We start from the raw sequence: 26,597 nt of genomic DNA, 5'->3' as shown, positions 1-26,597 counted from the left end.
CTAACTAAACGTGAAGACATGAGGGTAGAAAAACAAACACCTTTCCACTAACTACAGGTAGTATCCATATTACAGTGGACAATCACCAAGGTCAAGTCACAAGTGGACTAACTGAAACGTCTAACATAGAGTAAGTTCATGCATATAAATGAGAAGAGACTATTCTTGTTTAATTGTGTGTGCCACTCCTTGCGAATCCCTCATCACCAGCTCAAATCAGTTGCTTTATCAGTGCATCAGTTATCTAATTACCAAGTAAAGCAAAATAAAATAGTGGCAACAATTTGTGAACACAATAAACTATTCTCCTACATTGTGGTATTGAATAAATGCTTCACAGATTCTTGCTGTGGCGGATTAGTTAATCTCGAGTTTTCCACGACATTCAGCGTTATTGTTAGGAGATTAGATTTCGGTAGGCCTTCAAAAACTAAGATTTCGTAACATGTACAGTTGTTTGGGAAACAGTCATGGGAATACATGAGAGAAGTGGAAGGTGCCCAGTTTCTGCGGAAATGTTAAATTCAGTATAAGCCTGCAGACCACTGCAAGAGACATAGTTGATATGATAGCAGATCATTTCAGCAGTTGGAGTATAGTGTTCTAGTATTACAAAGTTGCCACTGAGAGATGCAGTTGGGGCTTTAGCTCCACCAGTGCTGATGTATACAGGTGCCCTTTGTCCATGTGGAAACTGGGTCTGCAAGATCTGGAGCCCATCTCACATTTATACTCACGTTCAGAAAAACCGAACACCTTGAATGACTAGAGATAGAATGTTCATATTCGGAGGACATGTACATTAGTATGTTCTGCCGAAATGATTAGCATTTGAGCCATATCGGCCTGCAGGTTCAAGATCAGCATTGACATTGCAATGCAACACTGCCATCCAATAAAATGTGCCTGTTTCTGTAAACTGAAGGTTATGGATCAGTGTGGCATATGCACGAAACATACTATCAAATCAAAGAGTTTGAAAGAAGGTGCATTATTGGCATGAGAGAAAGTGCTGGATCCATCCAGGAAATTTCTGCCCATGTGGGACGTTGTGTTTCGGCAGTGCAATGGGTGTGTGTGTAGAGTGGTTTATGGTAGGCCGTAGAACACAATGAGATGGGTCAGGTTGCACCACCGAGACCCGCCACTCTCAAGGATATCCGCAGCTCATATGAATGACATTGCAGGACAGATCTGTGTCCTCGTCATCTCTGGTGCAACAATGGAACACATTGTACACATCAGGGGTGACTTTCCATCACCATTTCTTACTGCATGAGCTGTATGTGCATCGTCCACTTCTCCGTCTACCTTTGATAAGTGTGTAGAAACAGGCTAGATGGCAATGGTTTTTCGGATGATGTCACTGGGGTCAGGAATGACATCAGATAGTGCTTTCAGATGAATCCACATTCTGTTTGTTTGAAAATGGTGGCCGCATTTTGGTTTGCCACAGACAGGGGAGCGACATCTCAGTGATTACATTTGTACAGTACATACAATGCCACTTCAAGGTCTTATGTTGTGGGGCGCTGTTTGGTAAAACCACAAATCACATTTTTTTTTTTACTTGTCCAGGGCACTGTGACCAGTTTGACCTATGTGAATGACATCCTGCGACACTTTAGCCATACCCTTTCTGCACAACATCCCAGATGCCATTTTTCATTAAGACAATGCACAACCACGTTCTGCACGAACACTTGCTTATTGGTGTTGCAGGATGTCAGCCTTTTCCCCTGGCCCGCCAGATCACCAGACTTGACACCAATTGAAAATGTGTGGGGTATGGTGAAACGATGGGTGCAGTACAGTGACCCATTGCCAACTATGACAGATGAATTTTGGAACCAGGTGAATGCAGCCTGGATGGCTGTACCACGGGATGCCATTCGCACTTTATATGCATTGATGTCGTCACGCATAGAACAAGTTATCAGGGCCCTTGGCGAACCCTGTGCCCACTAGGCAGCAGGACACATGCTGGACTGAGGTGACTGAAATGCTAATCATTTCTACAGAACATATTAATGTACATGTCATGTGAATATGCGCACCCTATCTCTAGTCATTCAAGGTGTTCTGTTTTTTCTGAACATGAGTGTAGGTTTTGATAACATACATTGCAGCGTGTTGTCCACCTCAGAGGGAGAAGTACAGAATTCTGCTCCACACTTTTTAAATTTATATGGGTGGTGAAATAATTCCTGCCTAAAGGAGGAAAGCAATTTCAATACTCCTCTTCAAAGCTGAGATTAGTGTAGAGATGCTCATAGCTGTTATAGTTTTGCTCTTTTCACTTGCATATGGATGATATGGAGTGGATAGTCAACAATTGAAGGGAACGTAGATAGACATTTGAGTGTTTGAGTATGTATATTTTCCTGGTGTAATAAATGTTGATGCTCTTCATGGGTGTGCAGCTGGATTTCATCACCCTTATAACACAATATTTGAATGGTCCAACTGGCAGGTGAGACTGCAGGTGCACACTCACACCAGAACTAAGGTAACATCAGATAATGGTAGCTCCTTTATATTCTCGGAACAGGCTCAGCGCCTGCATGAGAAGAGGAAGGGCTGCTTTCTGTAAAGCGAAGAATTGCAGTACTGGTGAAGGAGAAACTAACAAAAGTGATGAATTGCAAATTAAGATGCAGCCAGTCGAAAACCAGGCCATTTTTGTTTTCTATCTAATAAAATAGGATTCCACATTTTGTTTAAAGGGATATCTGTATCTCTACTAATATGTCTTCGGATAATCATATTTTGATGGCTTCCTGAAGTACACAATCCTAGTAATGGAAAGCCAGAGCAATAATTTGCATCTCTTTAAATAACATATTATGCCCTTCATTGAGATAGTGTTCAGAAATGGCAGATTTTCTTCAGCCTGGAGCAAACATGTGTCATTGATGTTCTGCACATCAACCATAAATCGTATAAATAATCTGTCCTGTATAAACCTTTCTGCAGTGACACGGAATTTTATACACTCCAGGCTTCCTCAATCCCAGATTGTCTTTAAGACATCCAAGAAAGGCTCTAATTTTGGCCGAAGGCAAAAGGACACTTTTAATGTTGTATTTTCCGGGGGGTTTTGAAATTTTTGAAGAAATACTGCCTGCAGGGAATAAAAAAGCAACTGACTTAAAAGTGCTCACTTTTTTTTCCGCATGGTGGTCCAAATTGGAATGCTTGAACAGTTTGGTGATTAGTATATCCATTAAATTATCAGAATCTGAAACAGCATAAGCTCTCTTGACCAGTGTACGTAAACCTCCCATGCGTTGATATGGTGGATGACAGTAGCATGGAGATAGCAGTCTGTATGCATTGGTTTAGGGGATTCATTGTATCCCAAAGTCACATTTGCTTTTTTTGTGTCCTAAAACCTCCAAAAAATTTAATTAATTTGCCATCTTTTACAATTTCCATTGTGTGTGGATGAAGGCAGTTAATCTAAATACCTATGAGGAGCGTACATTCCTTGTTTCCAAATGATAAAAATGGCATTACCAATCTCAAAAAACATTTGAATTTAAGAGTAGTAGTCATGAAAGTGATACCTTCAAAATCTTCCTGTTGCTGCCGATCTTTTCATGGAAGGTTTTGAAGATACTGCCTTCCATGCCGTCGCCATCATAGTCTCAATGTCTTTTAAAGATGAATTAATTATTGTTCCAGCTTCATGTTAGTGGGATTTGTACTTAAATCAGAGGGCAGACCTTCTGCTTCTCACGCATGTGCAACGGCTGATTCCCGGGGTATAAAGTAGCCGGCATATCTGATGTTATCTCAGTTCCAGTGCGATTGTGCACCTGCATCTCACCTGAAGATGGCAGCTAGTTGGACCATCAAAGTATTGTTTCTTCAGGATGATGAAATCCAGCTGCTGCATACCTGTGAAGATCATCAACTCCTCTTGAACACGTTTTCTGAAAACTGTCTTGAGCAGCTAGATCGACAGCCCAGATGCAATGGAAATAACTTAGACCTTATAGCTACAAACAGTCTAGACAATATCGATAGCACCATTATAGGGAAGGGAGATTAGTGATCATCATGTCACCATAGTGACTATGGCTACGAAAGTTAATAAATCTGTCAAGAAGGCTAGGAGAGTGTTTCTGCTTGAAAGAGCAGATTAGCAGTTGTTAGTATCTCAGTTAGACGATGAACTGCAGTCATTTACTTCCATGATGATAGACATAGAGGAATTGTGGGCAGAGTTTAAACAGATTATAAATCATGCCTTAGACATGTATGTGCCTAGTATATAGATTAAGAACAGAAAAAATGACAACAGGCAAAAGTTAAGAGATTCATGCAACTGTGAATACATCTATGTGCCAAGCATCCAACAGCTACCACCGTCATACCATAGAGAAATTTCTGGCTAAGAATCCAAGAAAATTCGGGGCCTATGTAAAATTGCTAAATGGGTCTAAGGCTTCCCTCCCATGTCACACATTGACTAGTCTGGTATGACAGTTGAAGATAGCAAAACAAAAGCTGAAGTTTTAAATTCCATGTGTAAGAAATCATTCAAACAGAAGAATCATTCCAACGTACCGTCATTTGACCATCGCACAGTCCTTTATGGGTGATATAGTAATAAGCACACTAGGCATAGAGAAACAACTGAAAGAGTTGAAAACAAAGAAGTAACCAGATCTGGATAAAATCCCAATTCGGTTTTACAAAGATTGTCTGTGGCATTGGTCTCTTACGTAGCTTGCATTTATTGTGAATCTTTTGCCTAGCACAAAGGTCTAAGTGACTAGAAAAAAGTGCAGGTGACTCCTGTACATATAAAGTGTAAAAGAATGGACTGACAAAATTACACACCAATGTCCTCAACATTGGTGTGCTGTAGAATTCTGGAACATATTCTGAGTTGGAACATAATGAGTTTCCTAGAGACTGAAAAGCTTATATCCGTGAATTAGCACAGTTTTAGAAAGCATCACTCATGTGAAATCTGCTTGCCCTTTTCTCACATGATATACTGTGAACTATGGATGAAAGGCAGATTCCATATTTCTATATTTCCAAAAACCATTTGATACAATACTCCACTGCAGACTGTTAACGAAGATAACAGCATAAACAATAGATTCCCAGATAGGCTAGTCTCTCGAAGACTTCTTAAATAATAGAACTCAGTATGTTGCTCCCGACAGCGAGTGTTCATGTTCGTCAGAGATAAGGGTATCGTGATGAGTGCTTAAGGGAAATCTGATAGGACCAATGTTATTTTCTGTATACATGAACGATCTGGTAGACAGGATGGCAGCAATCTGCAGTTGTTTGGGATGATGTTGTGCTGTGTGGAAAGGTGTCGAAGTTGGATGACAGAAGGAGCATACAAGATGACTTAGACAAAATTTCTATGGCAGGTATCCCCAGTTGTAGAAAAATGTGAATGAGTAGGGAAAACAAACCCGTAATGTTCAGATACAGCATTGGTAGTGTCCTGCTTGACACAGTCAGGTCATTTAAATACCTGGCGTAATGTAGCAAAGTGATTTGAAATGGAACGAGAATGTGAGGATTGCGGTGGGGAAGGCGAATGGTCAACTTTAGTTTATTGGGATAATTTTGGGATTGTGTGGTCTAAGGAGACCGCATGTAGGACACTAGTGGAACCTATTCTTGAGTCCTGTTCAAATGTTTGGGATCTGCATGAGGTTGGATTAAAGGAAAACATAAAAGCAATTCAGAGGTGGGCGGCTAGATTTGTTATTGGTAGGTTCGAATGGCACACAAGTATTACAGAGATGCTTCGGGAACTCAAATGGAAATCCCTGGAGGGATCTTAACATTCTTTTCAAGGAACACAATTGAGAATATTTAGAGGATTGGCACTTGAAACTTGCTGTAGAATGATCCTATTGCTGTCAATATACATTTTGCGTAAGGACCATCAAGATAAGATACGAAAAATTAGGGCTCATATAGAGGCATATAGTTGATGGAACATTCAACCTAATCTTCCTTCCTTCTTTCCATTAAATCCAATCTTTCTCTCTCCCTCCCTCGGCATCCAGACAGTCTTTTGTGCCTCGCTTTGCGAGTGGAAGTGATTAGTAGTGGTACAGGGTACCCTCTGCCACACACTGTACAACGGCCGGCAGAGTTTATATGTATATGTATATATAGGTGTGGATGTAGACGTAATCGCTTTCAGGTTGGCTTGAGGGACTTTGACTCCTCCATTGATAACCTGATCCTGTTGGAGGTAGCTGTACAACTGACTTTTCTGTACAGGCATCACCTCATAAGTATTTGTTTTTTACGTTATGAATGTGTATCTACTACTTGGAAGCATAATATCTTTGGCAGCTCCATGAATGGGTCTTCCAAGGACTTTTTCAATCTTGATAGGTTCTCCCCTACCATATTATATTTCAAATATCAAAATAGCAATATCATGTCTGATTGCTTTGAACGAGAGATCAAAGATAGTGGTTGAAGCGAGACTGTATTTGATATTCCTATGAACAGGAAGCGTGGAGGGTAAAAATCGTAGAGGGAGACCAAAAGATGAATACACTAAGCAGATTCAGAGGGATGTCTCTTGCAGTAGGTACTGGGAGATGAAGCAGCTTGCATAGGATAGAGTAGCATGAAGAGCTGCACCAAACCAGTCTCAGGACTGAAGACCACAACAACAACATGAACAGCAAAACCTCCACATTTAGTAGTTCTGTTCACTGTTCTTTATTTGGAGCTGATTTCTCCATTTGCTGATCTTCCTCCATCCGTGCAACAACAATATGTCAGTTGGTACTTGACAGATGGATTGCTGGAAGAATAGACTGAGAACAGACATTTTGAGTCCTGTACATAGGTATGTCTTTCCAACAGAATTCATTCCTCCCCCCCCCCCCCTCCCACCTCCTTTCCCTTGTTTGAGTTGTCTGCACTGAGAATAGTAGGCATTGTTCGACATTTCAAAGAAATTGTGGGTTTCCAGGATGTTTTTATTTGATTTTAATGTTATCTGTTTGCTGTGTTTTAGGGACTTGAAAACATTGTTTGTAAAATCTGTAAATATTTTCAAAATGTGAGTAATACAAGGGTTGGAATGTAAATAGTGTCAATTATTTATTCACAACCAATACAAAAGAGTTATATGTTTGCACCTGGTACTGTCCTTCAAAGTAGTCACCAGCCATGTGTAGAACCCATTGCCAGCAATGTGGAAGGTGTAGTACAATGTTAGCTGTGCCTGTTCTGATGATGGTGCGAATAGAGCAGTCTGCTGCCTAATGAATCTGTGGAACAGTTCTGAAGCGAATGTCACGAAGTGGTTCCTTCATCTTTGGAATCAAATCAAAGTTACAAGGACTTAAGTCTGGGGAGTATGGCACAGTACTTACCAGCCCCATCAACCGAACAGAGTAGCCACAGCGTGCGCTGTATGCGCGTGCGCGTTGTCCTGCAAAATGATGGGTGGGTTGTGCAGAAAAGTGTCGCAGCTTCTTTCGCAAACCTAGTCGCAGATGATGCTCCAAAAACCACAGTAATACAGTGCATTGACGATCTGATGTGGAGGAACATAATGCGTTAGGATAACACCATCACTGTCATACACGAGAATCACCGTAACTTTAGTCTGCTCCATTTGCACCTTCAACAGTACAGGCTCTACTAATGGTATACTACACCTTCCACATCACTGGTAAAGGGTTCTACACAATGCTGGTGACTACTTTGAAGGACAGTAACAGTTGCAAACATGTAACTCTTTTGTATCGGTTGTGAATAAATAGTTGCCACTATTTAAGTTCCAACCCTCGTATTTGATGACCAGACACATGGCAGCTGCTCCAATTTCATAAAGATTGTGTGTGATCTCTGGTTTTTATAGATATATGACCTATGGGTCCACCAGACCTCCCTATTTAGAAACTTTGAATATGGCATGAGGAAATTAGGCTGTCCTCTGGGACTCGCAAGATCAACCTTGTTCCCAGCAGGGAGACTGGTGAGCTGCCACTCAACAACAGGAAATGTTTCATCATGACCTTGCAAGCTTATTAAATACTACCCACACCTCCAACATCTGCAAATAATACTATTGCGCATCCACCAATGAAATGAATTTTTAATAATAATCTGCAAGCAATGTTACCTTTTGAAATATCTGTGAGAATATTACCTTTTAACGAAGATGTAGTTTATGTTAATGTTTTACACCAAGCTTGAAGCAGATGACCACTTGAACAATTTACAAGACCAGAATTGAAGAGGTGGACAAAAATAAGGAACACCAAAAAATGCAACAAATTTGTAAGAAAACCACTGTCATTCAAAACAAACTAGAGCTGTATCAGAATGGGTAAATACATGTCATGTATGGTTTTCAAGGGAATCTTTTACCATTCTTGCAAAACAGTGACAAGTTCAGATAATGATGGTGGATGTGGATAGCGATCATGCACCCTTTTCTCCAGAGTATGCCGCAAATGTTCAACACTATAGGAATCTGGTGACTGTGGTGGCCAGGGTAAATGTGGCAGTGCATCCTCGTACTCACAAAAGTCATCGGGGAACTGTACTGAGCTATCTGCAGGCACTGAAGTAAAATGACTGCTGGTATGTAACTGTCTGAGCATCCATGGTGCCTCGTGTTTTGTGCCTGTTGGCAGAAGAATAACCATGTCCACTTGTACAAAGCGGAAGCAAAATAGTCCACAGCTAACAGCGTTCACTATTGGCTGCTGTTCACTCTATCGGCGGATGAGTAAAATGCGCTGTAAGAAGTGGTGTGAAGCAGAAAGAGGTACAAGCTTGTGAGTGCCATCTTGAGTCTGTGCACAGGACCGAGAGGCGCCCGGTGATCGGTTGTGCCTGCATGGTGGCAGTTTTTGTTGTACACCAATTGCTTCATACACAACATAAATATTCCATGATATTTTAGACAGTAACCGGGTTTGTAATGGACCCCTCGCCCCCACCCCCACACCCAAATATCAGGATTTACCTTCCACTGAATTGATTTTATATAGTGCAAAGTTGTATGAGGAAGCAGTAGGCGAGAAAGCTTACAGGAATATTAATGCCACATATTGTATCACACTTGCCGTTGAATCAAAGAGCTGAGCATCTGTATAATGGGGATTGGCACTGGAGGACAAGAATCTTTGGTTGGTGAAGCCAGCTTCCAGCAGCAACATGCCTCTTACTGGTCACTCCAGAGGAGCGAAGTTGACCTGACCATCATCTGAATTGGATGCTGTCCATTTATGCATGCCTTCTTCTCCGGCAGAAGGATCCTTACTTTATTGTGCTCACAGTGTGTCACATTTTCACAGTGTGTGCTTTATGTTTTCATGAGAGCAGAAGAAAGTTTAAGTGGGGGACTACTCTTAATTTCACTTGATGAGTGAGTGTGTGATAACACTTTTAAAGTTTTGTGTATTGTCCAGATTTCAGTCAGAGGCTTTTTGCTGATTATTATTGTAATGTCTTGCTGCAGAGTAATTGGTTCATCCTTTTTTAAAAAAGATCGGGCAGCCATGTTTTCTTGATTTATTATTTTAGATTCTTCTCTCTGGAATTTAAATACTTAAGGAATAAAGGAGACCGCTCACCGAAAAGCAGAAATGTTGAGTTGTCGATAGGCTCACACAGAGGAGAGAAAATTTGCTACATTTTGGTGTTACCTTTTATACACGCACACGCATACACGTGCCTATACATCTGCAAGGAGGGGTGCAAGTCCACCCCATAATGCTGTTTGCTGTTCCAGTCATTAAAAAAGAAGGGTCTGTGAATAATTACTACTCAATTAGAGAACTGCAAGGTGGCATCCGTGTTTAATCTCTGCCATTCTCTTTTTTGTTCTAAGGGAAATGTTTTGGGAAATGTAAACCACACCACAGCTCTTAAAAAACTCAGTATAATTTTTCAGTAGTTATTTTCATAAAATTCTAAAAAGTTCGAGAAAATAAATGTTTTGTTTATAATCAACACAACTTGTATAAGAAAGATGAATTTTTATTTACAGTTTCTGTTGAAACAAAACACGGTGTTAACAACAGAAAATGACATTATAGTATCTAAGTAAGGATTTGATAGCAACTGTGTTTTTCTTTCTCTAGCAAAAATCGATCAAACAACTTGTTCTTCAATTTTTTGGCCGTAGGGCTAGGTTCTGGCCCGTCCGACCAGTTAGCCTGCTAGTTTGCTATAAATAATGCACAACGATATCGTCAATGCTGAGATGACACTATATTTATTCACCCGTTCGGCAATTAATGCAGGACATCTTTTAGACTAAGTGTGCGACAAGGCAAGGTTCGTGCAAAAATGAACAAGTGACTTCTTTGCTGGTTACTAAAGAACTAAGTATAAAAAAGTACTTCAGAATTAACATGGAGAAAACAAGAACATGGAAAAAAACTGTATACTAAAAATAAATGGCACAAAGTAACGGACACAACATAGTGCTCCTGGCGGCCCGCGTGAAACTGATTTATCCGTGCAAAATAAAATACTTGCTATGTGACAATGGGTGATGCACTCATGAACCGATCTGCACTGCACTGCTAATTGTGGTAGCTACAACAGCCCCTTCGGGGTGCCATCCAGTAAGTGCGCCAGGAATTGGACGCGCCGACCAGACCTTGTGGTGTGCTGGTCCCCTGGAGCTGTGGTGTGCTGGTCCCCTGGAGCTGACATCCTGGTCGGTGGTGGTGCTGGAGCCAGTGTTGCCGGACCAAGCTCTGGGCAAAACTGTGTTTGCCGAGTCTCAGTGGGGGATGGCTCGTTGAAGATGTAAGCTGGTTTGACCGTGTCAGTTGTGATAGTGACTCATTTTCCATTCACAAGAACATACAGGGTGAAATCTCCCCTAGTGATGATTCGATGTGGCCTGGTGTAAGGTGCTGGGAGGGCCTGTTTGATGCCATTAGTTCATAACATAACATGAGTGCATGTCCTCGTGTCTTAAAGGTACCAACAGTTCTATGCCTGGACGGTTGCCGAGATCGAATTTTTCTGACATGATCACGAAGGTAACTGACGAAGGTAGACAGGTCTATATTAGGCTGTGGAGTCATATCTACAAACTCACCAGGAAGTCGTAATGACTCTCCTTACTCTAGTTCTGCAGGGGAACTGTCTAGATCAGGCTTGTATAATTTTCGTAAGCCAAGCAGGACCATCAGGAGAGCTTCTGTCCACCTGGTATCGTGGCACATCAGGGCTGCTTTCAAAGTGCGGTGCCAATGCTCTGTCATGCCATTACTGGCTGGGTGGTAGCTGGTAGTGTTGTGGTGGATCATCCCACAGAATGCTGTTAGCTTTGTGAACAAATCAGATTCAAATTGTTTACCACAATATGTGCTGATGGACAAAGTACAGCCAAATCATGACACACAGTTTAATATGAAGGCATACTCGAAGGTTTCTGCTGAGACATTGGCCACTGGGGCCACTTCTGGCCAACGTGTGAATCAGTCGATAATTGTCAGCAAAGATTGATGGCCATTTGAAGGTGGTAACGGTTCCATGACACTGATGTGTACGTGCGTAAAACGGGTGGTGGTTTCAGGAAAGTTTCCGATAGGCGCATGCACATGCCGGCTGAGTTTCCAGCACTGACATTGTATACAACATCGGGCAGACTCAACGGCAGTCTTTCTTTATCCCTGGCCACACGAAGTGATCTGAGATTGGGTGTATTGTAGTTTGTGCTCCAGGATGGCACAGGCTATGCAAAAATGTAAATGTGTTTTTCCTGAATCTTGCGGGTAAAAATGTTTATGGTTTGGCTGTGGACGTGGCACAGTGCAACTTGATGCCTGTGCCAGGAACATTGACTAACTGCAGATCCAATGTAGACTTGTTTTCCTGCAACAGCTCTTGTATTTCCGGATCTGTAAGTTGTGCTTCTGCAAGTTCCATGCAGTCCATGATGGGGACACTGCTGACAAGGGCGAGACAATCAGCTAATACATTCTCGATCCCGGGTATATGCTGGATGTTCATGCTGAATTATGCGATATACAGTAATTGTTTGTGCTGCCTTGGTGAACAGTTACTATTGTTCTATCAAAAGGGGTATGTCAGCAGCTTATGATCTGTGAATATGGCGAACTCACGGGCCTCCAGCTGAGAACGGAAGTATTTGATTGCCTCGTATTTCGCTAAGAGTTCTTGATCATAGGTGCTCAACTTACATTGAGCTGGCGACAATTTCTTTGAAAAGAAGGCTACAGGTTATCACGTGCCATTGTTGTTCCTGAATATCCGCTGCATGAGGTAAATGTCTGCAGTAAAAATTCCACATCCCCAAAAAATTGCCACAGGTCCCTAACTGTGGATGGATGTGAGATCTGTAGGATGGCTTCCACTTTGTCAGGTAATGGTAGTGAGCCAGACAGATAGATTCGGTGGCCAAGGAAATCTACTTTTGGTTGACCAAAAATAAATTTTGCTGTGTTGAGAATGATGCCTTATTCATCTAGCCATATAAAAACTTGCACGAGATGCTGGCAATGTTCTTCTGGCGAGACTGGAAATGCCAATATGTCATCAAGGTAGGCAAAACTGAATGGCAGACCATGCAGCAGTGAGTCAATAAATCTCTGGCATGTGTGTGCACCATTTCTGAGGCCAAAAGTCATGAATTTACTTTCAAATAGCCTGTATGGCGTCTTCTTCGGTGACAGGTATCAGTGTGTATGCCTTGGCACAGTCCAACACGCTGTAAAGGCGGGCACCGCTCAACGCGTAGTTATAATCGCAGAGCAACGGAACTGGGTAACAATCAGGTACCGTACAGACATTAAGTGCTCTATAGTCCCCACATGGACGCCATGCACCACACTTCTTAGGCACCAGATATAACGGTGATGACCAAGGACTACTGGAGGGTCACATGACACCCTCTCAAATTGTACTATCAAACTCGGTCTTGGCGATAGCTAACCGATCCGGGGCTAACTTTTAAATTCCACAGGATAATAGTGGCCATTATATAGTGCACTGTGCTATGCTTCACTACTTTAGGCATACCTGGAGGTTTTGTCAGCACTGGAAAATCCCGAAGTAAGGCGGTGTACACACTGTCTGCTGCTTCAGTCAGCTTGGCAGATTGGATGGTTGCGTGGCACCGGAATCCTGCAGCCATCAGTCCAGTGGTTTGGTCGACCAGGTGTTTGTTGGCAATGTCAAGCATAAGGTTGTAATGAGCCAGGAACTCCACTCCTATTATTGGCTCGGCGATGTCCACGATCATGAAGTCCCATGCAAATGCTCGGAATAGGCCTAAATCTATTTCTAAATGATGTGTACCATAGGTTACAATATAAGAATTGTTTGCAGCAGCTAGACAAAATGATGTAAGAGGCCTATACCATTGTAACATTGTTCGCAGGAAAATACACAGAGCCAGTGTCAATCAAATATTTCTTGCCTGTGTGCTAATCACTCACAAACAGATGCTGTGCCACAGACTGGCAATCAGATGAAGTGTCTACACCCAGTGACATTTGGGTTTGTGCAGAGTTTGGTACAGTGATGAGTTTGATCACCAAATCTTCTGTGATACCAGCATATCTCCTGCTGTGTTTCAGTCACAGGCATAGATGAGGCCATTGATGATCTGCCACAATCACTGTTGGTATTACACCGAGACATCAGTTGGCTGATCTGTTGTGTCAACATATCAACCTTTGCTGTCAGAGCATCGTAGTCGGTGCACGAAACTGTGGCTGACGTGCTCACGCATTGCACAGTTGCTGCACTAATAGGTGCAGGTGCGATAGCGTCCTGTACCTTGTCTACTAGCTCTGCCACTGTGTCTGAAGGCATTTCCGACTGCAACACTATTATCGCTTTGATGGCAGGAGGCGACCCACAGCTCCAGGTAGTTCTCAGCAGGCTACCATAGTACCAGCGTTGATCTTACTTCGTAGGTGGTGGAAGTACTGTGGCAGTTTACGATCTCCAATGTCCTCCTGTGTCAGAACTTGGTGGAGTTGTTCTTCTTGCGAAGCTGATTCTCTGCGGATAAGTTCTGCCTTGAGCCGGTCGTAGGTATTAGTCTCTGGCGGCGCAGAAATCATGTCTTGCACTCCCACTGCAAACTGACGATCGAGCTGGCTCATGACTAGTGCAAACTTGCCAGCATCAGAGGTTATTCCTGATGAAAAAAAACTAGCTTCAACTTGCACAAACCACAGCACTGGATTCTGAGGCCAAAAGGGTGGTAGTCTTAACGGTGAGTCTGGACACAGCAGGGTTGGTCGCGGTCAGATTTTCCGTCATCTTACAGTATCACTTTATTTTGTGCATAACGCAGGCGATAAGTCATGTCGGGGTCACCAGTTTGGCCATAGGGCTAGGTACTGGTCTGTCTGACTGGTTAGCTTGCTAGTTTGCAATCAATAATGCACAACGTTATCTCCAATGCTGAGATGACAAGATCTTTTACGTCAAGGTAAGACTCGCATAAAAACGAACAAGTGACTTGTTGGCTGATTACTAAAGAACCAAGTATGAAGAAGTTCTTAAGAATTAACATGTAGAAAACAAGAACATGGAAAAAAAACTATTTACTAAGAATAAATGGCACAGAGTAATGGGCACAACACAGCGCTCCTGGTGGCCGGTGCAAAACTAATTTATCCATGCAAAATAAAATACTTGAGATGTGACAAATGGGTGATGCACTCATGAACTGAACTGCATTGCATTGCACTGCACTGCTCACTGCGGTCGCTACAGTTTGATCTTCTGTGATACCTGTGGATGAGTTTGATACCAATCTCTACACGCTACCATTTTCTGACTCTTTTAAATTCCTTGTCAAAGAAGTAGATGATGATAAAAAATCTGCTGTAGAAAGTTGCTTTACCCGAACAAAAGACAAAAAGAATCACTTGTACTAATATTGTGCATCTTCAGTTTACATTTTTTCTCATTCTTCTTCACCTTTGTCTGCTTGCACCATAACTTGTGCTATGTTTGCCTTGACTGCTGTTGGAACATAAATGTCACAGTTTCAGGGACATACTAGAGATGGCTGGGAAGGTTTTTTCTTCCTTCCCCACAGCAGTCTTACAGATTTGCAGGAACATTCTGATAATTTATCAGTTGACTCATGAACCGGAAACTAGAGTAAGATGATTTAACTGCTTTTTATGCCAGAAGCCCAGCTTCTAAGTACAGTCAAGCAAGAAATAAACATTTTCTTCGTAAAGAGTTCTTCTCCACTTGAGATAGCTGAAATTGGCCTTTGATGTGAAAATGACCTTTGTAATTCATCTAGTATGATTTACACTTTCTGGTATGTGATTGCCACTAGTTAACTACAAAAGTCATTAGTGATCCTCTTAATGTTGTTTGTGTGGAAAGGTGGTGTTCAAGAAATCCAAGAATGGTAGAATGGACATCATAAGCCAATTCATTATTACTGGATGTGTAAATCTTCATCTTAAGTTTCTTCCCCACCCATGGGGCTCATGGCTCTTTCAAAATTGTGTGCATGCTGCACATGGAGTCTCGAGTTATTGTGGCCCTTGTTCCCTTCCAGACCTGCATTCCCTTCCCCATGCCCTTCCCTCCCTATCCTATGTCCTTCTCCTCTGCCCCCTCCTTCCCCTCTCCGTGTCCCTGTTTACGTCGGCCCAGCAATCCTCCTGGTTTCTGGCATTCCTTACAGTTTTTTTTTTCTTGCTATTTTGCTTTCACGTTCCCTTTTTGGCATTTTTGGCCCCCCTTTGGAGTTTGAACTCCCCTACTAAACTTTCTCTGTGACGAGAGCCAATGAAGCACCATTAGCGTGTGTCCTTACTGCCTCTTCCATATTCTCCTCAGCACCATTGTCTTTTAACACTTTATAGCCAACATGATAGTCATTCGGTGTAATGGGGTCATTATGTACCCTTTTGATTGAGCCTCCTGATAACACAGAGATCACACTTATGATACCTGAGCTGATACCTCCCAATGTATGCCTAGAAGTGGTTGCTTATCAGTCTGAAGCATCAGAATTCCCAGCAGTGGCCCCGTGCCAGATGACCTTTGTTGTGGCTGGGTGACATCTAGAGGGAGAACCCCTGATCAGAGTAAGTGTTATCAAGGAAGGCACTTTGCATATTAAACACAATAAGATTCAAGCTGGCCATTCCTCTATGGCCGTCTCTTTAGTTGGGAATGGGCCTTTTAATGCTGCTTCTTATAAGCCGGTGACCTTCCCTTACCTGGCTACACCCTGGGAGCAGGGCCAGGCATGCTGGCTTGGTGTGAAACCCTTTCCCTGCTACCTTGTCCACACCAGGACTGATGTGGACACTTTCAGTGCCACCAAGCTGCTATTTTTTGTGGAAACTATTGAAGACAAGTTTGACTAAATAGACATTCTGAATGAGATGCAGTCAGGTTTACTGTCGATCAAAACTTCTACTGCAGCCACACGTACCTGTAACTGTCTTGGCAACCTAATGGTGTCCGTTACTCCTCGGGGAGTCATTTTTCATAGGGGCCTCGTCCTTAAAACTGATGAGGGACTCCAGGTCAGTCTAGAACGGCAGGGCATTAAATTTGTTTGATGTGTTCAGAAAGGCCGTAAGGACAATCACATTGATACTGATGCCTTTATTCTATGATTTGAGGTCACAGTTCTCTATAAAGCAACACACAATGTGGAACTTTGAGAAACATAATCTTGGTGTTGGAAAGAATTTTGTTTAATCCTTGGTAGCTGCTGCACACATCTTTGCAATATGTTGCTGTGCATGAGCAAGAGAGGTGAAGTGGATTTAAGTCTAGGGCAGATGCTGCCTTCAGCATGTAGGCCAAAGGATCCAAATGCACGATAGGAACTTACTCTTCTTGAATTCTCTCGGGCTTTAAGACTATCATTCACAAAACAAGCCACTTTTGAATGATGTATGTGTTCCAACACTTTGCAAGGAATCAATATTGGCTTTGAGGGGTTTTCTCCATCAAGATTCCAACACTTTAGATTGCCAGTGAAATATCCATATATGGCCTTTGTCTCATTGACGGATATCTTACATAGTGGTTCATATATACTGCCGCACGCTTTTCAGGGCCTCCTGGTACTAAAAATCTCATAAATTTTTTCCTTCATGCCGATTCATCAGGAATTTGTTGCCCGCAGTACTCTAGTGGAAATGCACAATCTTCAGGCACTTGAAGTTTATGCCATAAGATGTTCTCAGCAAGTACAGCAGAGCATATATCTTGGAAAAAATTCATCTGCTGAGTTTGCAATTTTGCATTTGTGTCAATAACATTTGTTTCTTAAAAGATTGCACTGCTATGTTCTTTGTGTGCTCATCAATACATGTATCAAGAGGAATCCCCCTCCCGCTTTTCACCTCCAGCTTCGCTCCCAAAAGTTCCGATTGGTCATGAAATTGAAACCACAGTGAAATCCAATGGAGATTTGTGTCAGTGTGTTGCTTAGTGTCTGTGGTATGCCCGTCAGTCACATCACCTTGCACATGTCTTTTCTGGGCATGCAGTGAGCACATAAACATGTGTAGAACAATAATCTTTCCACCAGCCGTGAATTGTCAACCGATGATCTTGTTCAGCAAGCCAATCGTATGATTTGAGAAAATTATCTGTTCACAATTTCTGTGTTGACTGATTTGTTTCCTAACATTTCAAGGCCAGTGCTCTATACTATCATGAGTGAGAGACTACAGTAGCACAAACTCCTTATGAGGTGGGTTTACGGGATGCTGTCTGTTGACACAAAGCACAGTGAATGGGTGCAAGCTTAATGTTTCTCCAGCACCATGATGGAGAAGAAGATTTTTTTGAACAAAATTGTCACGTGGAACAAAACATAAGTCCATTTAAAAATGAAGAAACAGAAGTGCAATCCAAACAATGGATGCGATCTCATTCCATGAGTAAAGCAAAGAAATGCAAGCAAACCTTCTCAATCAAAAAGTGTATGGCTACCTGGGACCAAAAGGGCATTTTGTTGTTGGAATTCATGGAACCTGGTACAACCATCACTGCAGCCTCAAACATGTGCAACTCTTCAGTGTCTACAAAGGACAATTCAGAACAAACAAAGTTGAATGTTGTCATCAGGTATTGTCCTTCTTCATGACAATGCCCAGCTGTGCAAGCTGCAACAAAGATGCTCCCGCAGCATTTTCAGTGGGAAGTATTTGTTTATCCACCATCTACTCCAGATTTTGCTCCCTCTGATTTTCATCTCTTTGCTCACACAAAATGCTGGTTAGGAGCACAAAATATTGACACAAACAATTGACACAGACAGTTAACAGGCAGCCACCTTCGATGATGAGGGTAGGAAAGTTGCTACCACCCTTTGACAAATGTGTTAAAGTTGAAGTGCCAACTGTGTAGAGTAGTCACTGTAAGGTGTAGCTATGTGTTGCATTTAAAACATTTTTATTTTATTTTCACAGTGGTTTCCATATCATGACCCACTAGACATTTTTTAAAAAAAGAATACAAAAGAAAAGAGGCCTCATACAGTGCAAACATTGGGACTGCACAGCGTACCTGATTTTTGTATTGCATGCTTGATATGAAGCATTGTTGCCATCTATAGTGAAAGTATCACCCATTGAAATCCAAGATCTTAACTTAGATAATAATTTCGATGCAACAGGAGGCACTCCTAACACAAAGAGTCATGAAATCTTAAGAATTAATAGTTGGCATCCTTTTCCTTGGCACAAGCACTTCCTAGTTCTGAATCAGTAGAGCTTACTGGTAGTCATAAAATTTCAGGCTATTGGTTTTGTTGTGTGGCCCACTGCCAGTCTAGACAGCACACAAAGCCCTTCACTACAAACAATAATGGCTACTATAATGTACACACAGTATTGTTATTACCCACTTTTCTTTTGACAACTGAAATCTCCAACCTTATAAAATTTAGCAGAAGCGTGTCCTTCATAGTCCAACTAAGACTGCAGTTAACAATGTTTTATTGCTGTAGAATCTGATTTTTAGAGATAATTTACTTCCTGTCTTCAACTTTTATGGTAGATCGGATTTGGATACATTTCTAAGAATCCGACCTACTAAGGATGTGGGGAAATTTGAAGGAGGTCAAAAGAGGTGTAGTATGCAGTATGCAGTTTTGTGTAGTAAATATATACAGTAATGATAAAATGAAATCTATCAGAGCTGACAGTGTAATTCAAGAACATTTACGTGCTTGCAATTTTTAGTAACAATCTCTTGAGGTATTGTCAAAGATAAAGGTATTACTTTTCAGGGGTGCCAATTTACTGGCTGTCAATGCAGATGGAAATATGCCATATGACATTTGTGAAGATGAAGCTGCACTGGACTATATAGAGAGTGAGATGGCACGAAGAGGTGTTACGCAAGAACTTATTGATGAAACACGTGCTTCCACTGAAACTCAAATGCTACAAGATCTGCAGGAAGCTGTTGCCCTTGATCTGGATATTGAAGCCGCTGATCAGCAGGGAGCCACACCTGTAAGTTTAACAGAAGATAAGTCCTGAAATCTTACTAATATGGAAAAAGGTTTTCACTCAAAGCTTTGATCGTAATACAGTAATCTTTTAGTCGCATAACATTTTCTGCCCTACACTTTCTAGCTCACGTGGTGTACTTGATGAGCTTTGCTTACAAATGATTTATAAAAAGCAGTTACAAACAACTGATTTCAATATGGAGACAAAAAATAAAAAGTGATGGAACTCAACCTCTCATTTGTAAATCAATATTGAATGCTGCTGACAGACGGACGGACAGAGAGAGAGAGAGAGAGAGAGAGAGAGAGAGAGAGAGAGAGAGAGAGAGAGAGAGAGACTATGATTACATTGTTACATTGGCTACTAAACCTTGTTTTCTGTGTTGGTCAAGTAAAGACACCAATTAAAATTGTGGAAATGTAGATTTGGTTGCTGAATTTCAGCTCCCAGTTTTCTGTCTATGTAAATTCTGTACCACATTTGCTTCATGATAAGGTTCTTGAATTGCTACTTGCTTTATAAAATATTGATTAATATGGATGAAATGATATTGAGCATAATGAGGGAAAAGAAGAAGATTGGGCTGACCAGAAAGTTACTAATTTTCTTTATCAATTTGAAAAGAAACATGTGTTGTGTTTGTTTAATAAAAAAATATCTACAAACGCCAATATATGTTCTGAATTAACAAAATCAAACTGCTTATCAACAACCATGTATTATGTTGGTGCATAAGTTCGTAGCATTTTTCCATACATTTAATAAACACAACAGATACGTATAACAGAGACTTCAGTCATCAATAATATATTCCCCTTCACTATTTACATCAATCTGCCAATGCTGGGGTAATTTTTCAATTTACTGTAGAAATTGTGTGATTTTGAGGTGAAGAACTAGAGTCCTGTTCAGAGCATGTTTTCATCTAGAAAGCAAGCCTGTTGAAGGTCATTCAGAAGAGAGTAGAAAAGATGAAAATCGGAGAGCACAAGATCAGGTGAATAATATAGGTGCAGAGTGACTTTCCGTACCATCTTCTGTATTGTGTTTTTTGTCAGTTTTGCAGAAAGCGGGCAGTCGTTATCGTGGAGTAGCATCACTTCATGCTGTCTTCCTGGTCATTGTTCTTGGACTGCATCTGCAAGATGTCTCAGTTGTTGACAATAAATGTCAACAGTGATGGTTACATCTCAGGAAGCAATTCGTTGTACACAACACCACTGCTGTTCCACTAGATGCATAGCATTATCTTCTGTGGATGCACACAGGTCATAGTATGGGGTGTTGCTGCTTTGTTTGGGCTCAATCATTCCATTATTTTTGGTATGCTAGCATAAAGACACCATTTTTCATTACCAGTAACAATACAGGATAGGAATGGTCAGTGTTGTTTACATGCCACCTGATGATGATCAAGCAGAGATGCATACATGATCACCAGCTGTTTTTTGTGATTTTGGCTTAGAGTATGCAGTAAAATATACAGAGTGTATACGATCCCAGGAGATCCGGGGAAAACCCGGGAATTTTTTCATCTGGGAGAAAACTGGGAAAAACCCGGGAATATTTAGAATTCTGGGAATTTTTCAGTGTTTTAGTTTTCTGTTAAATTTTTGTAACTTCGACTTGTAAAAACAGATACTCTAACAAAGGATATTACTGTATCCTGCTTCTGCAGAATAACACTTCAACAATAAAACGTAAACGAGAGAAAAAAACAAAAATAACTTAAATTGCAAAGGAAATGTGCCATATACAACAAAGACACAGTGTTCATGCAAGTGTGTGCCAACAGCAAAATGTGTCAAAGGCTTTAGGAAGACTATGCAGTGCTTCATAGTAACAAACTGCCTCCGATGAATGTGAAGTGACAACTGTTTACATTAGATTCGTTTTAGCAGTTCAAACGGGCTCATGCACATGCGCAGTTGAGTTGCATTTGAGCAGTATATTCTCCTGCTTCTGGCTACAGGAATGTGGTTCTTGGCTGTGCAAGCAGTCACAGCAAGCAGCTAGATGCTGCAGGGAAAAAGAGGGCGCCAAATTCATATTCTTGTGGGGGGGGAAATACCTTGTTTCACAAAGCACCTAGCATCCAGCGCACGTTGGTCTATTGATTATTCAGATTATTCATATGATTTTGAAATGCATCCCTGTAGGTTTTTGAACACATTTTAAGTTGATTTTTGAATGCATGCATAGTGTACGTGATCTCTCTGTCAGGAGAGTCCACGTCACATCTAGAAATAAACTTTTTGCATAAAAAAGGGGCGGGGCCATACGAGCTGAGCGGATGAACGCCAATCGCTGTCTGATTATCTGGTTGATTGGGTTTGCAAATGTTCAGCGTTGTTATAATTACTAGTGAAATCCATAGATTCAGACTACCAGAGTGGAATTAAATGAGTAACAGAAATAACAGGTGAGAAAGATTATGTATTATCTTCTCGGTGTATCCAAGAAATTGAAATTTTGACAAATTTTTTGGCCATATCGCTACACTAGTAAGGACCAGTTGTACACTCCCCGGCTAGCAGCCACTTAAGTTCTATTCTGGAAGTAATGCGCAAAACGTTTGGTATGAATATGTAACAACACCTAATCGGAGGATAATCGCTGGGTAACTAAACCTATGATTCTGACAGGGTTTGTGAAGTTAATCGGCGAATAAACTTTGACAATGGCAGGAAACAGCTACAGAATTCTTGATGGCAAGATTGTTAGAACTAGGACGAAGAGGAAATGACAACATCACACAAATTATGGAAGAATAAGACGATTACAAATTCAGATAAAAATTTCGAAACACTACTTTTCGGTCTCGTGCTTAAGAAACTGATGTGTATGAATGAAATGTGACAGTACTTCCTAACATAAAGCTTTTTGCTTGTAGTAGGCCGTATAGGCATTTGATATTGGTACTCCGTGAATTATATTCTGTCGTTTTATAAAAATGACCATTTGTGCCAAAACAGTCTCGTTTATTTGGTGTGTGTTACAAAATTGCTGCAATATTAGAAAGGCCTATTTTGTTTTATCTAGCAGACAGTGACAAAATAGATGTAATCAAAATGAGAAACCACACCAGTCTTGGGTATATTATGTATTAACAGCTTTTTCAGTCTTGAATAACGACATTTCGATTTTTCATGTAGCAAAACGTTTGATGAACTTTGATGAGGTAATAGATTCTTTTGCAGAAAGGAAAGCACACCATGTAAAGCTGTAGCAAGATTAGATAGAAAAAAATCTAGGAGCTAAGGATTGAACAAATGAGTACTTTCTTGCTTGCCTCTTGTCTTTATTGGTTTTACGTATCCTATATTTAATTTTGTCACACAAAACAGCAAGTTATTAGCTAATAGACAATAAAGAGTGCAAATTTTCTGAAGAGTTCTTGTTCTCCTGATTACAAATAATCCCATTCGCTATTAATTGCAAGGGTCTTTAAAATAAAATAAAAAAAATAGAGAGAGAGAGGAGAGGGGCAGGCTGTCAAACGGGCTGACTGAGAGCAGGGTAGGCACCACAGGACATTTCAATTTCCACTGTCCTGTGTAGGTTTGATGGCCTCCATGACAAAATATACATGTTTCAATTCCACAGAGTGAAATACAGTGATGTGCTATAGAACAACACCGTATGAAGAGGTGTGGCACTGCACTTTGGCACGCTTAAGACCAAATAACATTTCTTACATTTCCTCGAACACATATGTTTTAGAATTTTCAGAAAGATTTGCGCTACAAGATGAACATATTTTTGAAAATTCTTTTTTTAGTTTTGACCCGGTTCGCAAATATTGTAGATATGGGGCTGATGCACAGAGCAGTCTAAGTTATAGTGGGTAGTCTCCACGAGACCCGTGTTTACATTTCGTGATTCTGCTGTTTCCTCTTCGTTTACTCTTGCGTCAAATGAAAACAAAATTGATATCTGTGGCCAGGAGCTATCAAGTGAATTAAAATACATTCACATAATTACAGAAGTCTAAAATATGTTAGTTCCTGATTTTATTTTATTTCCACCTTTCTGACAGTCAAGCATTAACTGCCTTGTACAACAATGAAGCTATGTTTGTCTGTTTGCTAAAGAAATTTGACTTTAATTAACCTTTTCCACAGAGGCAGTCAATGTATTTGAAACAAAATGTTCAGTTCCACAGTACTGGCTAGTTTCAACTGTTTGTTGCATTTCAAGTGCATGTTTTCATCTTCTAGCACATATGGCATTATGCCACAATAAAGAACCAAACATGATAGAATACAGTACTGGTGCTCCAAGAAAATTTACATCCTGAAAACCGCACTGAAAAGCTTAATATCAGGTTGAGGTCTACTTCATTGGGAACCTGGACATATGAATATGCACTTTAAGTATGCACTTTAAATGTGCACATTTTGGTATTGTTCACGAAATTCCGATGCTCTTGCAGTATCCTCTGATGTCTTCTTTCTTTTATGACATAATGTATGATCTTTCATTGTTTTACATGTACGTACATACGGGCTTCCTACGTCATGGTAGCTGCGCAAGCACAGTGTCACCTGTTATCTGCACTTTCTAGCAACTGCTGAAACGAACGTATTCCTAACAGGTCGCGGGAAAATACTGCGAATGGTAGTTTGAAAAGTGTTACTTCCAAAGTTAATATCCTTTTACGTAAGTTGAACTTTGTGTGAGATTGTACCATGAATTTCTTAAATCAAAGAGCGTTTGACTCTCATTTAAAAAATCAACTCTTTGATGACGAGCCATTTAGAAGAATTTTGAACCCTGGAGATCAGACATTTATGTCATTATTAAAAATTTTACTGGCACATTTGTGTGATATATCTTAAAGTGTAACACACGCAAAAAAAATTAACATTATATGTAAAAGCTTAGCTTCTCTTGCAGCTTATTAACCTTAGAGACCAATTTTAAATGTGAAAGCTTTACTTTTCTTGTAACAACACTATGTATATTAATTTAAACTATTAACTTTCCCTGTTTGTGTGTTTGTGCTACTTAACAGTGATGTTGCTGTTAGCTGACTACATCACTTGTCCTATGCTCTGAATATCCGCTGTCATCAACTGGCAAGATCACGCGACATGAGCTATGACTGGCTTACAACAGTGCATCACAATCTTGATTTCAATGATTCGGAAAGTAACATACTGTGTTTGGTGGAATTCCAATGTATACTTTCGTAATACGAAAATACACAGCGTGCATGTTGCTGCACATCAAAGATATTTCCTAAACATGTCTTTTTTCCCTATGTTTCTAAGTGCCGGGAAATTCTACGCCCGTGTATAAAACCATAACCATTCAAAAGATTGATAAGTTTTGCACTTAGGGAAAATATACTGGAAAAAGTGTGTTTTCACCCGGGAGAAAGGGTATTTTTAACTGGGAGATCTGGGAAAAATCCAGGACTTTTTTTTTTTTTTTTGCATATACACCCTACTGTTGTAGCTAACAATGCATCTAGTCCTCACTGGCTAGATGGTACTGGGGATTTTACTCCCACACGTTCTGAGCTATCCATTTCTCCTTTTGCTTAATCATGCACAGTGAAAGACACTGGGTGTACTCTACAAAATTTAGGTACTGCTGATTTATTTAAAAATATGTGGGTTTGAAACCGTTTCAGAACCTAATGTAGGTTCAAACAGTTGATTGTGCTGTGCATATAACTATCAAGTTCTTTCAATGGAATCCTGGTTGAAGCTAGACCCATTTGTGCTTGAATTTGGAAACGAAAATGCCCCAAAATATCCGAGCCAAAAATTTTAGTTCTTGTCCAAGATTATTTCTAACAGGTTTAGTTGCCTAGTTAAATCTTTATACTGAACTTGGACTATGGGCCAACTCCACAGTGGGATAGACTGACTGTTTGTTGTACGTCCCCACTCTGTACTGAGGATACCACAGCTGTGATGAGCTGATGCTTTGGTAAATGTCTACATTAATCAGATGTGATTGCAGTATCAAACTGGAATTGTGCCATTTCTCCCCTAATTTCCAGTTGCAGATAGTTTCTCCAGCATGTCTTCTGCTGCTGTTGGTATCGGCAAGATAAGAGTGCAGCAAGCTGGTGGCTGTTGTTGTTGCTCACTGGCCAAGGCAGACACTTGCTATATGCTCCAGTTTGTGGCATGAAAAAGAGGTAATGTCATGGAAAAGGCAGTGACATTGTTGATGCATTGGACCACAATCTGTACATGATTTGTTTCACTAACTTTTCTGAGACTCTTAGAAAGTGATATGGAGGGAACTTAAATATGACCTTCTACACCCTTTGGAACATGCTAACAGCAAACAAAGTGCATCTGTATGTGTGCATCTACCAACGATAAGGGGTATAGGTTGCTTACTGCTTAACTGGTGCTCTAATTACTGAATCCCATCTCGTCAGACTAATAGACGATTGAGTGCTTGATATTGTATATCACAGTGGTGATTACTGCTAAGAAGGAAGTCAACACCAGTAATATCATTAAACATAGCTTGCATTAATGCTGTTACTTCAAGAGCTTTGGCAGGTTTAGCACATAGCTAAGGATTGTATCACATGATACAATCTCACTAAGTTATCTATCGGGAGCTAGATGTATAATAACGTAACAAATTAATGAGTCCATTTACAATGTGTCATACTGTTTACAGTAAAATCTCACTTGTTTGTTAAGCCCTGCAAATTCAGCAGTGCTTGCTGCACATGTTTGCTTACATTGCTTAACACATCGGTTAAATTTAAGCTTAGAGTTTGGTGACTGCAATAGTCAGTCAGCAAAATACAAACGTCAAGAAAGCTCAAACTACTGGGGTCCAAGAGTGGAAGAATACATGTAGCTTTTGCATCACTTCATACAATTTATCACCAGAAGACAGTAAAAGTGCACGTTGATGTTAAAGCTTTGTTATTTGATTCACCTTGTAGTGAAGAACAAAACAATGTAAATGTACTTCCCAACTCTTGTTTGTCTTGTCAAAGCAGGTGATTGACTGAGGGCAAAGTGATCTACATCTACATATATACTCTGCTAGCCACCAAGCGGTGTGTGGCGAAGGGCACAATTCGTGCCAAAGTCATATTTCTCCCCCTCTGTTCCA

General features: G+C 40.7%; 1 protein-coding gene across 1 annotated transcript in view; it reads left to right on the top strand.

The window, feature by feature from the left end:
* LOC126353753 (protein phosphatase 1 regulatory subunit 16A) overlaps positions 1-26,597 on the top strand; it is an 82,460-nt gene that overhangs the window by 10,403 nt on the left and 45,460 nt on the right. Inside the window, exon 5 of the mRNA XM_050002807.1 lies at positions 19,265-19,493. Coding sequence (XP_049858764.1) covers positions 19,265-19,493 — 229 coding nt within the window. The remainder of the gene's footprint in view (positions 1-19,264; positions 19,494-26,597) is intronic.

Source organism: Schistocerca gregaria, chromosome 3 (genome assembly GCF_023897955.1).
Source record: "Schistocerca gregaria isolate iqSchGreg1 chromosome 3, iqSchGreg1.2, whole genome shotgun sequence".
Classification (NCBI taxonomy): Eukaryota; Metazoa; Arthropoda; class Insecta; order Orthoptera; family Acrididae; genus Schistocerca; species Schistocerca gregaria.
Note: the sequence above shows the minus strand (reverse complement) of the source record. Positions and strands in the feature narration are given on the sequence as shown.